The 13,358-nt window shown below is 39.4% G+C and overlaps 1 protein-coding gene across 2 annotated transcripts in view; it reads left to right on the top strand.

Moving 5' to 3' along the window:
• cacna2d3a (calcium channel, voltage-dependent, alpha 2/delta subunit 3a) overlaps positions 1-12,303 on the top strand; it is a 112,247-nt gene extending 99,944 nt beyond the window's left edge. For both annotated transcript variants that reach the window (XM_079559178.1, XM_079559177.1), the window contains 11 exons: positions 1,772-1,833; positions 1,927-1,971; positions 2,060-2,122; positions 2,494-2,564; positions 4,104-4,179; positions 4,310-4,362; positions 4,517-4,572; positions 6,420-6,534; positions 9,504-9,619; positions 11,670-11,749; positions 11,825-12,303. In XM_079559178.1, the coding sequence (XP_079415304.1) occupies positions 1,772-1,833; positions 1,927-1,971; positions 2,060-2,122; positions 2,494-2,564; positions 4,104-4,179; positions 4,310-4,362; positions 4,517-4,572; positions 6,420-6,534; positions 9,504-9,619; positions 11,670-11,749; positions 11,825-11,917 (830 nt within the window). In that variant the 3' untranslated portion in view covers positions 11,918-12,303. The remainder of the gene's footprint in view (positions 1-1,771; positions 1,834-1,926; positions 1,972-2,059; positions 2,123-2,493; positions 2,565-4,103; positions 4,180-4,309; positions 4,363-4,516; positions 4,573-6,419; positions 6,535-9,503; positions 9,620-11,669; positions 11,750-11,824) is intronic.
• The last annotated feature ends 1,055 nt before the right edge of the window (positions 12,304-13,358 follow it).

The following is a 13,358-nucleotide window of genomic DNA, read 5'->3' as shown; positions in this document are numbered from 1 at the left end:
ATAATAAGCAGTGTGTTAATACAAGCATATTTTTAATGCTTATTAATGCCTTATTAATGCTTAACAAGCACACAATAATATAAAGCGTTACCAAAATGTAATTAGAGATAATGCAATTTATTTTCATATAATTAAATGTACTCACTGTTTTGCTAATGGATTTACAAGGACGATCAAACCTGCCCCCAGTCATAACACGCCCATGTGCAATCAAACTATCGGGTACATTTTATAGTGATTTTCGTAGTAGTTCATCCACATCAATAGCAGAAAAGAGATTTTAAAATGAAAAAGAGTTAGCTCTGTCTGTTGAGTCACATTCGTGTTGTGCAACAGTGTTCATCAGTGTGAATATAAAGGTCAGGTTGAATCCTGCGGGCGGTTCTCAGCCTTCTGTTGTGCTCTTCCTCCAAATGTTACAGCGCTCTTTGACATGGTCCACCCCTGTGCGCTGCAGAGCTGTCAGAGCCCGGCGAGTACAAATCACTGCATTTCACTACATTTCACTGTGAGCAAGGGAGCAGCGGAGCGTGGGCCTGCCCCCAGAGGTGCACTGTGTCTGTGGTGGATGCATCAGACGGCAACATAATTTAGACTGGCTCTATGTAGCTGCCCATACACACGTGCCTATATGCCACCAGGCCATGGATTCATGTCTGTAAAATTAGATATCGATAGAAAGGGACTTTATATTTGTAATGAAATTCATACATACCAATTATAACATCACTCTCTCAAAAGGGCATTCCACAAAGACACTATTTTCACTCACTCACATAGTAGTATAACAAGTATAATATGTATGCCATCATAAAAGTGGTTGTCATTTCGCTCAGACCGAAGTGGGTAGAATGGATTTAAAAAAGAGGATTTGATGTCTCTCCATCTTTTGGAATCAACTCATGACATAAATACTGTACTCTAAGTTCTGGGGGAATTAAATGTTCCCTATAGGACGCACAAAATACCAGGGCATTACCAGAAGCTTTAGCCCTTTTGTTCTAACGTGCTCTAAACTATTACCTGTTATATAATGTGAACAACATAATCAGTTGCATTCAAATCGTGATCTGTTGTTTAAATCATCTTAGTGTAAGTCTACTCAAAATGCATCCGAACAATGTATTACTGTCATTTAAGACAAAAACTAAAACCTTTAGTGTGTAGGAAAATGTTTAGGTCGGATTTAAGACTCTCTCTCACATTTTAATTGTCCAAATTGTCTTTTTGTTTTACACAACCAATGCTTTATCTTTGGATATTTAAAACAATGTGATGGTTTTATTTATCTCTATATCTTGCCCGGCATCTTTATTTAGAGTATTATCCTGGTTGTGCATGTGGGTGAAGAAGTGGTGGGTTGCACTGAGGATCTGGCAAATCATCTGACAAGATAATCTGCACCTGTTCCCCTGGGCTTGGCTAAAAGAGGACACAGCAGCACCCCACTGCTTTAGACAATCACAAACACAACAAGCACATGATTATTTAGGGCACCCGAGGGCAAAGTAACATGTCTACTCTTCTGTGAGTCTCTGCTCTGATAACTTTGATAACAGCCTGTCCTGGAACTCAACATGTTTTTAACAACAATTTACATGTCAGTCTGCTTAGTCTGGGTCAATGTTATGCATTGTGTATGATGTTGGATTGAACTCAGCACTTTGATGGCATTGTGATTTACACATGAATTGAACGAGACAAAATGTACAAACTAATGAGCTTAATTATGCAAACGGAAACTAAGCCAACAATTTTCTCCTTTTTCTAGCTGTGGGCATTCAGATGAAATTGGAATTTTTTCAGAAGAAATTTTGGACAGCCAGCAGACAGGTAAAACCATGTAACTTTTTTTTTAAAATTGTAACTGCCTTTTCTATCTTATTTAACCTACACCATAGGTATTTATCATGATGTCTGTTCTAGTGTGCAGCTCTGGATGGAAAGTGCTCCATTAGCTGTGATGACGAGGTGTGTGCATGATCATCAAGCTCTGCAAACACTGTATTATACAATTTCAGTGAATTGTAATGTTTTTTTCCCCCTTCTTTTTTCACAGAATATCAACTGCTATCTTATTGATAACAATGGATTCATATTGGTTGCAGAGGACTACACGCTGGTACTATGAACTGACATAAAACATATTTTGTTGGCATAAATTGGAAGATTTCTCTACGAGAGAATGCCACTTGTGTAGTACGTGGTTAGCTGTCATCAGCTATCTTGTCAGGCTCATCTCAAATATTTGACCCCTGGCTGTCTTTGGCCTTGGTGGCTGCATGTTCTTTTCATGCATCTCTCTGATTTCATATTTAGACTCCCAGTTGCCATTCAAAACACAAATCTCTATCTTTGATACAAATATATTCACTCTACAGCATTTCACTGAAGCACTTCTGTCAAAATCATTACAAGTCAGATGTCATGGTAGACAACTAAAGACAAATTGTGAAATAATATTCAGTTCTTCATGTATTTTTTTTCTGTCAGACTGGAAAATTCTTTGGGGAGGCAGAAGGTGCTGTGATGAACAAGCTCCTGCAAATGGGCTCTTTTAAACGGTCAGTATCTCCTGCAGAACACACACTGTATGTTCATTCTGTATTAGGCAGCTGAGTCAGGGCAGTCTCCTGGAGCTGACAGCTCTTGACTTCACTGATCATGTTAAGCTATTCATTACTGAACCTTGACCTCACGCGGCAGAGCTCTCCGTTTGGGGATTACCGAAAATCTTTTCCTGAAGCGAAGGAATTAGGACAAAACTTCAAGTTGGACACACATCTACTCTGATCCACGCTTTCCACTGTAGTGCTGTGCCTAAAGGGATGGGTGGAGACTTTCTGCTAAGGATTTGGTAATGCAACCCGAGAAGAAACCATTGCTGCCATTATTTCAGATATGATGACATTGAGTGCTTGGTGACTGAGTGCTTCCGTGGTGTGGTGCGGAAGATATTTCCCATAATGCCTTGTGTACAAGAATCACATGTGACTAATAGCCATACAAACTGACATGCTGCTCGTTTGATCTCAGGAGATGGACCTCAGAACTTGACAGTCGATGGAAAACAGTCACACAAACAAACGCCTTCACTCATCTCGCACGATGGTGCATTTTTGAACATTAAAAGTGTCAGATCATAAATTAATGACTAGTGACTGGAGGGTATTAGTGTGATGAGTAACGCTTATTAAAAACTCTAGTTCTAATGAATCCAGTATGATCCGACTTAAAGCAATGCCATCAAAACTCTCAGTACACAGATGACAGGCTGTAGCGAGAAACATCAAAAGCAAGAAACTTCACGGTTCCAGCACTACACTGATCTACATGCACACTTTTTATGGCTCCCTTTTTCTTTTGGGGTCCCCACAGCATAACGTACATAATGTGTTTTATGTTTGTTAAGTGTTAATAACGCCTATACGACCCAGTGTCCCCGGCCATGACGAAAACTGCCCCGAGGCGGCGGATAGACTGAATCCACTCATACATTCTTCCGCACTGGCCCTCAGCTTGAGAAGCGTGGTCTGGCCTTTTCGCTGCATACGTGTGTGTTAGACAACCGCTCCATAACCTCGCAGACAGACAGCCCCAGACCTCACCTCCTCTGGGTCTACTAAGCTTCTAAACCCTACAATATCCTCCCCAATATCCTCAAATCATCCACGCACACCTCTGGACACCAGTTTGGGCAACCTCCTGGGATAGTCTCAGCTTTCAATTGTTTTTTTTTGTTTTTTTTTACTGCTCTGTTTTCCACGTTGGTAAAATCACTGCACACAAAGGGGGCAGATGATACTTGCACAATGAGGAATCTATAGGTGGACATAAAGCAGAATCATTGATGTGTTTTTGGACCAAGTAGGTTGAGCATTTCATATTTTGAAGTTTGCCTCTGTCCATTTGAAATCGGCTTCGGCAAAGACGTAGGATTATACTTTTTTTCTTGCTTCCAAACGCCTACACCTCGGCCTGTGTCTACCTGAATAACACAATGTATAGAGAGTCCAAGGTTTAAAAATATATTCTCTCCTTTTGCGTCAGCGCTCGTCTATTTCTGCTGGTCTTTGGTCTTCATCGTTGTTTCCGTCTTTCAGGGTCACACTGTACGACTACCAGGCTCTGTGCTGGGTCTTTTCCGAGAGCAGCGGCAGCGGACACACTTTGTTAGATGTAAGCAATTATATCGCCTGTCCAGGTTGTGATGTTCATTACTTGACTGGATTCTAGTGCCCAATGTTAACTTTATATCCACCTTGAAACAGTATACCTAATATGCAGTACTTTTCTTTCTACCCTCTAGCCGTACTTTGCCTTCTTTTCTGCAATCAAGTGGATTTTGACTGAACTTGTCATGTAAGATTGTATCAAACGTATTGCACATTTCTGGTTATATAATGGAGGGCTGTTCGTAGTTATATTGATTATTTTAGGTCACGGTACTATTGTAAAACTAATTTGTGTGATAATTATCAAAGCTAAATTAAATCTCACGCTATTTTCTATGTAGATTTCTTGTGGAGTTCAACCTTTACAGCTGGTGGCATTCAGACCTCACCACAAAAGGTAAGACACGCAACAAATCATTTCAAAAGCAATAGGGACGTTAATTTCATCTATACTACTACTAGGGGTGGATCTAGAGGGGTGGCAGCTGCCCCTAGTAAGGGTCTTGCCACTCTATTGTCATGTAATGTCCCACACAGTTTTTTTTTTTTTTTATTGCAAAGGTTTCAATTTTACCTTAGTTAGAAACCCCCTACTTATATTATGGACAATGCTACTATTTGTGTTTAATTTTTGTGGGGGCTCAGCCTGTATCTACACAGAAAAATTGCCTTGCGATCAAGCAAAACCTGCGTACCCTCGTTATAAACATTCAACATTGTACAATGTGTTGCCACCCCAGAAATTTTCCCTGACCCTGCTTGCCACCCCGTGATTTTTTTTCTAGATCCGCCCCTGATGCTACTGTTTGCCAGCCCTATTGGGTGCAACACACTGTAGATTCTCATGTTTTTCCATTAAAAAACATAGGCTGCTTAAAGGAACTTGACTTTTTTTTTAGCTAACCATGTTATAATGAGATACCCTTTTTAAAATCATACAGTCAATTATACTGCATGATCAGTCCGTCTCCCTTTTACCATGAATGCCAGCTCTCACTCTGGTGAAGATTTCCTTTAAGTTTCATTGAATTTATAAAGACACAAACGATGAAGAAGTGCGCCTGCTCCTGGTCATGTTGTAGAACTGCCTTTTATAATATTCATAAACCAAGGGGTAGTTTCTTGGGAAAAATCATACAAAAATACCAAGGTAAATTAGTTGTAAACACCTGAATAAAGCTTAAGCATCGAGCGTGGGACCTCTAACTGAACCTAATTCAAGAATTTATCAGTTCAGAAAGTAATTTAGCCTTTTATTATTTCAAACACTGCCTGTTATTAGGACACACCAGGACCGACTTCTATTTGTAACCAGAGAACTACTAAACCCCACATTTTCATTATGCTGCCTATGTCTTTGCTTCTTTGGTTTTATGCTTCCCTTTCTTCTTCTGTCTCTATTTGCACTCACACACTCACTTACACATACTTATCACCGCTGCCAAGAGCTGAACACCATGTAGCCTCATGCTTTATGAAGTGTTGAATACTTGTTGCCTGTCAGAAATGCAAGACCTCTATAAGCTGCATTTAATTTTAGGCCAAAACTGACATGGAGATAGACACAGAGAGAGAGACAGAGACAGAGGCCACAAAAGGGAGGTATATAAAACGCTTCCCTTGCGCGCGCACACACTCTTATCCCAAATAATAAAGTGAATCTGGCCATTGCAGTCGGGACAATTTCACAGCTGGCTAGCCTCAGGTCTTAAGCAGAGTTTTCTATATCTTTTTACAACAAAGACGCAGAGCTAAAACAGCCGGTGGTTCGGTCCGTAACCCAATCTGCACAGGCTCTCGAGCTTGACTAAGACCAGTTTGTGCATGTAGCCTTTGTTCTCATATAGTTAATAACTATGCATACACGCAGCATTGAAGTGCATTATTCAAACCATTTCACGCCAAAACAAACACCAACTTTAGACGTTTGCATATCACAAGACCGTGTTGCTCCATCGTGGATGCATGGGCTAGATGGAGTTACCATCTCCAAATGTTGACACATGAGAAATTCTTTCCTCGTGCTGCAATGCTTTTGGAGACCTCTAGACGGCAGCAGAGTTAAAGCAATCTCTTTTTGAGTGGTGGACAAACTGCAAAGATAAACTGTACATGATGTGATCTGCAAACTGCAAACTGCAAAGTTGAAGCAATAGTACAAATTGTAGCGTTTACTTGCGGTGTGATTACCATGATCAACCTGTAATGTGTCCAATGTGTATCTTGTGTCCAATGTGTATCCAGCCCAGAGGTTGGGGCGGTCCATGCAGGTGCCGTGTGACACAGAGTACCCTGCCTTTGTCTCTGAGAGGACCATCAAAGAGAACATGGGCCACACCGACTGCGACGGCTGCATCAAGTACGACACACACTCTTTGAAATGCTCTTTGAAATACGATTAAAGAAAGCAAGTTACTACTGCTATGTCAAAGGAGTTTTAACAAAGAAAATATCGTCAGAGTCAGACTTGGCCATGGACATCACAGAGCTATTCTAAACACATTCACAGCTAAACATTACTTCAGACTAATGAGCCTATGGAGTCTATGGAGCAAGATAACAATCAAGCATCAATTATGTTGTTAGGTGGAGACATTTTCATCAGCATTATTCAGTATAATGAGCAACACGTTTAAAATCATTTGTTGTGCATTGAAAGCGCTTTTATCCGGGCCATCCATCAGAGACACACACTCTCTCAGCCTCTCCTCCTCGGGCCGTTTGAAATACGAGGCATTTAGAGACCAGGGAGAGCGCTGGAAAAAAACAGCTTCCTTTAAAAATGGCAAAATGAGTGTGGTCCCCATTAACAATTGGGGCTTTTCTGTCAGGCAATTGTGGGGTGTTCTCCGGATCCCTCCATGGGCCTTCATTGCTCCCAGCTGTGGATCTGTCCCATGTGTGCCCCAGTGTGTGTTCTATGGGAACATATCTACAGTGCACTCTTTCTTTTATCTGACTTTAGTTTGGAGGAAACCTGGATATTTACTTTACTTATAATGAAGTGTTTATGGCCTCATAGTAATAGCAGTAGTTGTTGTAGCACTTAGTAGTAGTATTGTCACGAGTGTTAATAGTAGCCGTATGCTGCTGAATTTATTTAATCTTTGTAAAGTCTTATTTTTATAAGGTTGTGATATAAATAATAATGGAAGGAAGTACGTTGAAGTTGTATTCAAAGAACTATAATGAAAGCAAGCAATAATTGTCATTCGTTTTGTGATTTTATGGACTACATTTTCAATAAAGAAATAATCAATTCATTGTATTTTTAAAGATGCAGCAACAAATTTATCAAAGCATTTTTGCTCTTTCTCAAATACTAGTTTTACTTCTTATTATACTGTATATATGAGACACAGTCAAAAATGTTACTCCTATACACTTCAGGAGCCAAGTTTAAGTTTCTCTTTAAGTTTCTGTTCACACACACAATACAAGAGCTGAGATCCGCACGATCCAAAGAACATGTCACTTTGGGGTAAATCCCTTGAAAAATCCACTAAACTTGACAAAGTAAAATGGAGCTTTTATTTTGAAATCTTAGCACTCTTACAGTATTAGTAATAGAGAAAGTTGGTGATAGACATCTGTTTCGGGTTATGCACTGGCTGAGGTTTTCTCCTTGCATTGGGGCACGTGTGTGTGTACTTTACATTGGTGGAAATAGACCCTAAGCTATAGCCCACTAAAGCCTACTCTCTGCTTGTGTGTGTATGTACTGAATGTGTGTGTAGTCAGAACACTGTGAGCCTAATACTTCCCAAAAGAGAAATATATATTTTACATTGCATTACCCTATTGTTTTAATGTTTTTAAGCTGTGAGATTTAGAACAAGTTCCATGTTTCAGTCCTTGGACAGCCATTGCTATGGTTATTATGGACAATACTGAAAGCCGTATATCCTGGCCCGCTATGGCCTCTTTGCCATATGAGGGTTATGTCAGAAATACAAAGCTGTATATAAGTTAGTGCTTTTGAAAACTCTTTGAAAATAGATCACATGCAATGCAATAGATTTTAGTGGAGAATATTAAAATCACAAATGGGTATCAAACGAGACATATTTTAATTGTATAATTGAATTGATTATATTTCTGACAAATTGAAGGTCATGAATGCACTGTGCTTGAGTAGTTCTGCAAAATGTGTTAGACAATTAAAAAAACATGAAGTCATAGTGTCTTGCTGCAAAAGTAATAAGAGAAATGGAAAACCACTGATGTGTTTGTTGAACTTTGGAGTCATTAAAGTCATTGAATTGTTATTTATAAAGTTATATTGCATAGTTGTTGGTCATATTTCCTAAACTGTGAAGACAGATGTTTCTATGAGCCATACCACAGCTCTGGCTCAATTATGTAATTATGAAATGACTGGAAATAATGACATCCAAAAGTGTTAAAACCAATGTGACCCAATGACTTAAGGCTTAAGTTATCTGAAAAAGACATTGTTGGATGTTGGCATTCTAATTTGATTTTTGTTGAGCAAATATGCTTTGTGCTAGTTAGAGAGTGTCAGTAGTACATCCATCTTAGAAAATAATATCAAGTATACTTACTTAAGGTGCTTTAATGTTAATCAGTTTTATGTTTTAGTCTTATGATTTTGTTTCTATCTGTCTCGTGCAATATTGACTTGAGTACTTGGCCACGTAATTATAAATGCGTGTGTCTATGACCACATTCGTAGAGTGTGCAGCGCTGACTTCCAGCCCCAGCAGCTGTCGTGTCATGATGTGCTTCGGCGTTAGGAAAATTTGCTCTGTTTTGTGTCAGCTGTGGGAGTGTGGCTGGCGTTAGCGTGGATTATTAAATATTGGCAGATCTCGGTTCACCCAGATCGGAACTGGCCTCTTCTATTTGTGGATCTGGTTGGGTCTGGTTGGTCATGGTGGGATCACTATATTTGAGTGTGGTGGTGTGCTGGAGCTACTCAGGGTTTGTGGACTTAATGTGACCGCATGAAATTAGTCGTGGTATTAAATTAGCAGGGTGGAAATACTACTTATGAGGTGCATGGGTTTTAGCATTTCCTTTTTTCTTTTTATGGGAAGTGATGGGGAGTCAGTATGTTACTCAAGTATCCCACTCAGTTGTACCTCTGCAATAAAACAGGTAAAGCCAAGTCCATTATTACATAAATCAAGAGTTGATACCAATCCGTGCAGAAGAATATATGTCTAATAGGTGATGGAACCAAAGGTGAGGAATGACAAGGATTGTGAATTGTTGTGGATGTAATATAGTAATGTTTTGTATAGTTTGTTTACTTGTCAATCTCTATTTATATCCCTTCTTTTCTGTTGTATGTTTGATTCTCAGGTCCTTTGTGATCCAGCAAATCCCGAGCAGTAACCTCTTCATGGTGGTGGTGGACAACAAGTGTGACTGCAGCATGTTTGAGCCCATCACCATGGACCCCATTGAGATCATGTATATCCTTTACTGGCCTAAAGCTGAAGCCATTTTTAAATATGCGTTTCATTTGCTCATACATGATAATATATACATTCTTTTTTTTTTATAAGGCATTCATTGTATAACTGCACTCTATCATCACTAATACACATGGGTTCAAAAAGTATTCAAGCTCTTTTAGCAATGGATTGGGTCTGTGGTTGTTTGAAGTATATTTTTAATGTATTTTTGTAGGGTCATCAGTGTAGAGAAGTGGAAATCTGCGACATAATAAAATGAAATCATTCGAGGGGGCCTGAAAACTTTCTGAACCCACCGTGTACACAACGAAAAAAAAAGAAGTAATCTTTCTCATTCAAAACTCATACCCCCGCCACATGTCCCATCCACGCTATTATGACCTGATTATGTTTGAAAAGCCGTGTTCCTTTGAGTCCCTGCTGGAGTAATTGAGTGTGCATGTGTTCTTCTTCTCAGTGACAGAGATGGGAAGACTGTACATTGTTTTAATTTATTTGGAAGTTTTGGGGGGAGTTTTCTTGCCCTCTGCCGCGGTGATGGATGAGAGAGTTGTGGGGAGCCCTCACAGCGCCTTGTCTATCATCTTACACAACAGACCAATGCTCTGACAGAAGACTGATCACTCACAGACAGAGACTCTTACTACTCTGTCAAGGCTGTGAATTGTTACACAGGGCATGGATTTTTGCTGTTGTTTTAAAGACAGAAATCTGCTGACGTTGTTTAAAAGGAAAGTACATTGAATCGGATTAAAAATGCTGAAATTAGATGAGAATATGAAAAGAACTGAGTGAATGGATGAACGGGCATTATCGTGGCACTTATGGAGTTAATCATGTTAAAAACTCACACAAGCCAACGAGAGGACTGATGGAAAGAATATATTTGGAAGGTCTTTCAATACAAAACAATAAATATTGGTTTTATATATGAAAAGAAAAACAAGACTAGACTTGGCAATGTGCAACATGTAGATGTGTTCTTTAGATATTGTTTTGTTTAATTAAAGCAGTGCTAAGTAACTTGTTTACCTTAATAAATCCTTTTCGTAGTCCTTCTGGAGTGTTCTGGAGGGTCTTTCATCTCCCCCGGTGTCTCTGGCCAGAAAACCATGCTTGCAACTTTCCCTGCTTCGACCCAGAGGCGCAATACACACTAATGGAATCACGAACAGGCAAAGCTAACTGTGAGCTAGCGCCACTTAAACAGTATCTACAGCCAAGTTTGAATGACAAAAATTGTCTCCATTGTGTAATAGAGTTGTGGCACAATGTACAATATCCTTCTCGTCCTCTGTCTTTTCTGTCAACGTAACATGCTACGACACCTGCAGTGGCGCTTATGGCCTCTAGGGGCATGAGTTACTTAGTACTGCTTAAACCTCTTTACCCCCGTCTTAACCAAGCACATTTTCTCCAGTTTGGCTTTACCCAAATCTAAAAGCTTCTCGACTGGAGAGCAACAGTGTAGCACCTAATTTGAAAGCTAAGGCCAAAACAAAACTGATTGTAATGCTTTAGTCGATTTAATCGCCACATTTAGGTATCATTTGTGAAGCATTTTTGTCTAGTTTTTGTTGCTTTGTCATTGTGTTTTTTCTGTTGCTTTTGTCCTGGTGTCGCCACATTTTTGTCACTTTTTTGTTCAGTTTTCGTTATGTTTTTGTCACTTTTTTGATGCTCTTTAGTCACTTTTTTGTTGTATTTTTTCTTGTTTTATGGGCACGTTTTTGTTGCTCTTTTGTAAATTATTTGCTGTGTTTTTGTCACATTTTGTTGTGTTTTGTTTGATGCTTTTTCAAGAAGCTTTTAGATTTGGGTAAAGCCAAACTGGAGAAAATGTGCCCGGTTCTGGTGGGGGAGAGAGATTAAAGAAGAGATTAAAAAAAGTATTTGTGATCTACAGTCCATATGGATCCCTACTTTACACTTTGTACTGTTTATTTTTTTTTGAGGCGAGCGTGCTGTTATGTTGCTATGAGGAACCAGAAGACTCCTCGTACATTTCCACCGTCACTTTGTTTTATTGCCTTAACATCTTCTGCACATAATGAATCACTGAAATGTGAGCGGCTGAAGATGCAGAAGGATAGGAGGCGTCCAGATACCTGCCACCCGTTCCACCCGGAGGTATTCACACTACACGCGCTTAATCACACATTTTTGCCATTTCGGAGCATTAATCACTGCTTTTACTGCCTATAGGAGAATTCTATGGAGTGTGGAGGAGCCCTAGGTCTTGCACCATCTTTATCTGCTATACTCCTGTGTGTCCTATTTGCAGTCCATCCCAGGTGACCACCTCCATGTTCGGATCGGCTAGGCTGGGAATGTGAACCGACGGCAACAAAGCTACGCGAAAACTACACCCCTCATTAAAAATGTGACCAATACAAAATATCATCTGCAAAGAAAAGCCCCTATCGCCCAGAGGTACCGCTCTAACTCGCACTAGCACCCAAAACAGCAATACACAAGGCGCAAAAAGGGATATGCAAAGTATTGAACATAGTAACAATGCCAATAGTACACTTAGTAGCTTTGAATTGACATTTCGACTGTATATTGCTATGTTCAGTTCTTTCAGGGTTAGAGGTCTGTAGCTGGGCTTGGAGGCAGATGTTGAAGCCACACAAAACCACACAAAATCCAATGAAAAAAATTAAATATATATATATATATATATATATATAAAAAAACTGACAATGAATATGTTGGAATTTACAGAGATTGTCATGAAGTGTTAGTCAAATGTTTTTTGATGCAAAGGAACAAAAAAAGAAAGAAAATATGTAATATACAGTACTGTGCAAACAATCTTGTGGAAAAAATATTTTTGAAGACGAGATGCTGAATAAATAAACTGAAAAAACAAATCATTAATTAGTCATATTCTCTCTCGCGCACTTTTTTCTTTTTTTGAAACCGCGCCTCCAAGACTTTTGCACAGCACTGTATGATCATTTTTACTTACAAAAAATAATACATTTATTTATAATTTAAAGTGTTAACCATAAACTGTGACTGAGATTCTTGTGAGTGGTTGTGGATATGTGAGCTTTGCCTTATTGAATGACATGGTCCTGTTTGTGTACTTTTGAAATAAAAACCTATGTTAAAAATCAATGAATCTGTGGTGTAAACACTCAATTGAAAGCCTCATTTTTGATCCCTATAGATTGGGCTATTGTTGTTGGCAGATTTAGCTGATTATTGCTGTGGTTTAGCGGAATTTTTGGTCTTTTGTATTGAGGTTTGTACTTGTGTGGCGTCTTTTGCCTTCGAGGCCTATTCTCTCTCTCTCAAAGACTGACTAAAACACGAGGACACATTGATCCAAGGACTAACCATAACATACATCTGCATTTGTTTAGGAGCATGTACAAACCGCCTTTCAACATTTATGACATGAGCATATGGGTCACATATAAGCAACGACGAGACTCTGGGACCATGCTGATTTAGAAGAAGACATTTTTGTGTGCGAGGGGGAGAATGCACTGATTGGGCATAATATTTTGACCACCAATATAATACAGTGCTATACGTTAGGACCACCTGACAATATTGTCTTTTGTATAACTCTAGCTAACATTTACTTCTTTTGTACATTGAAAAGTCGACGGGTCTGGACTAGACTGGTCGGGCCACATGGTCCAGCCTCTTCTCATGTACACTGCCTGTTGCCGGTTAATCATTGTTCTTTTCATGGACCAAAGACTTTGACCTTCAGGGGCAA

This window comes from Gobius niger (genome assembly GCF_951799975.1).
Source record: "Gobius niger genome assembly, chromosome: 6".
NCBI classification, from domain to species: domain Eukaryota; kingdom Metazoa; phylum Chordata; class Actinopteri; order Gobiiformes; family Gobiidae; genus Gobius; species Gobius niger.
This window is presented reverse-complemented; position numbering and strand designations above follow the sequence as displayed.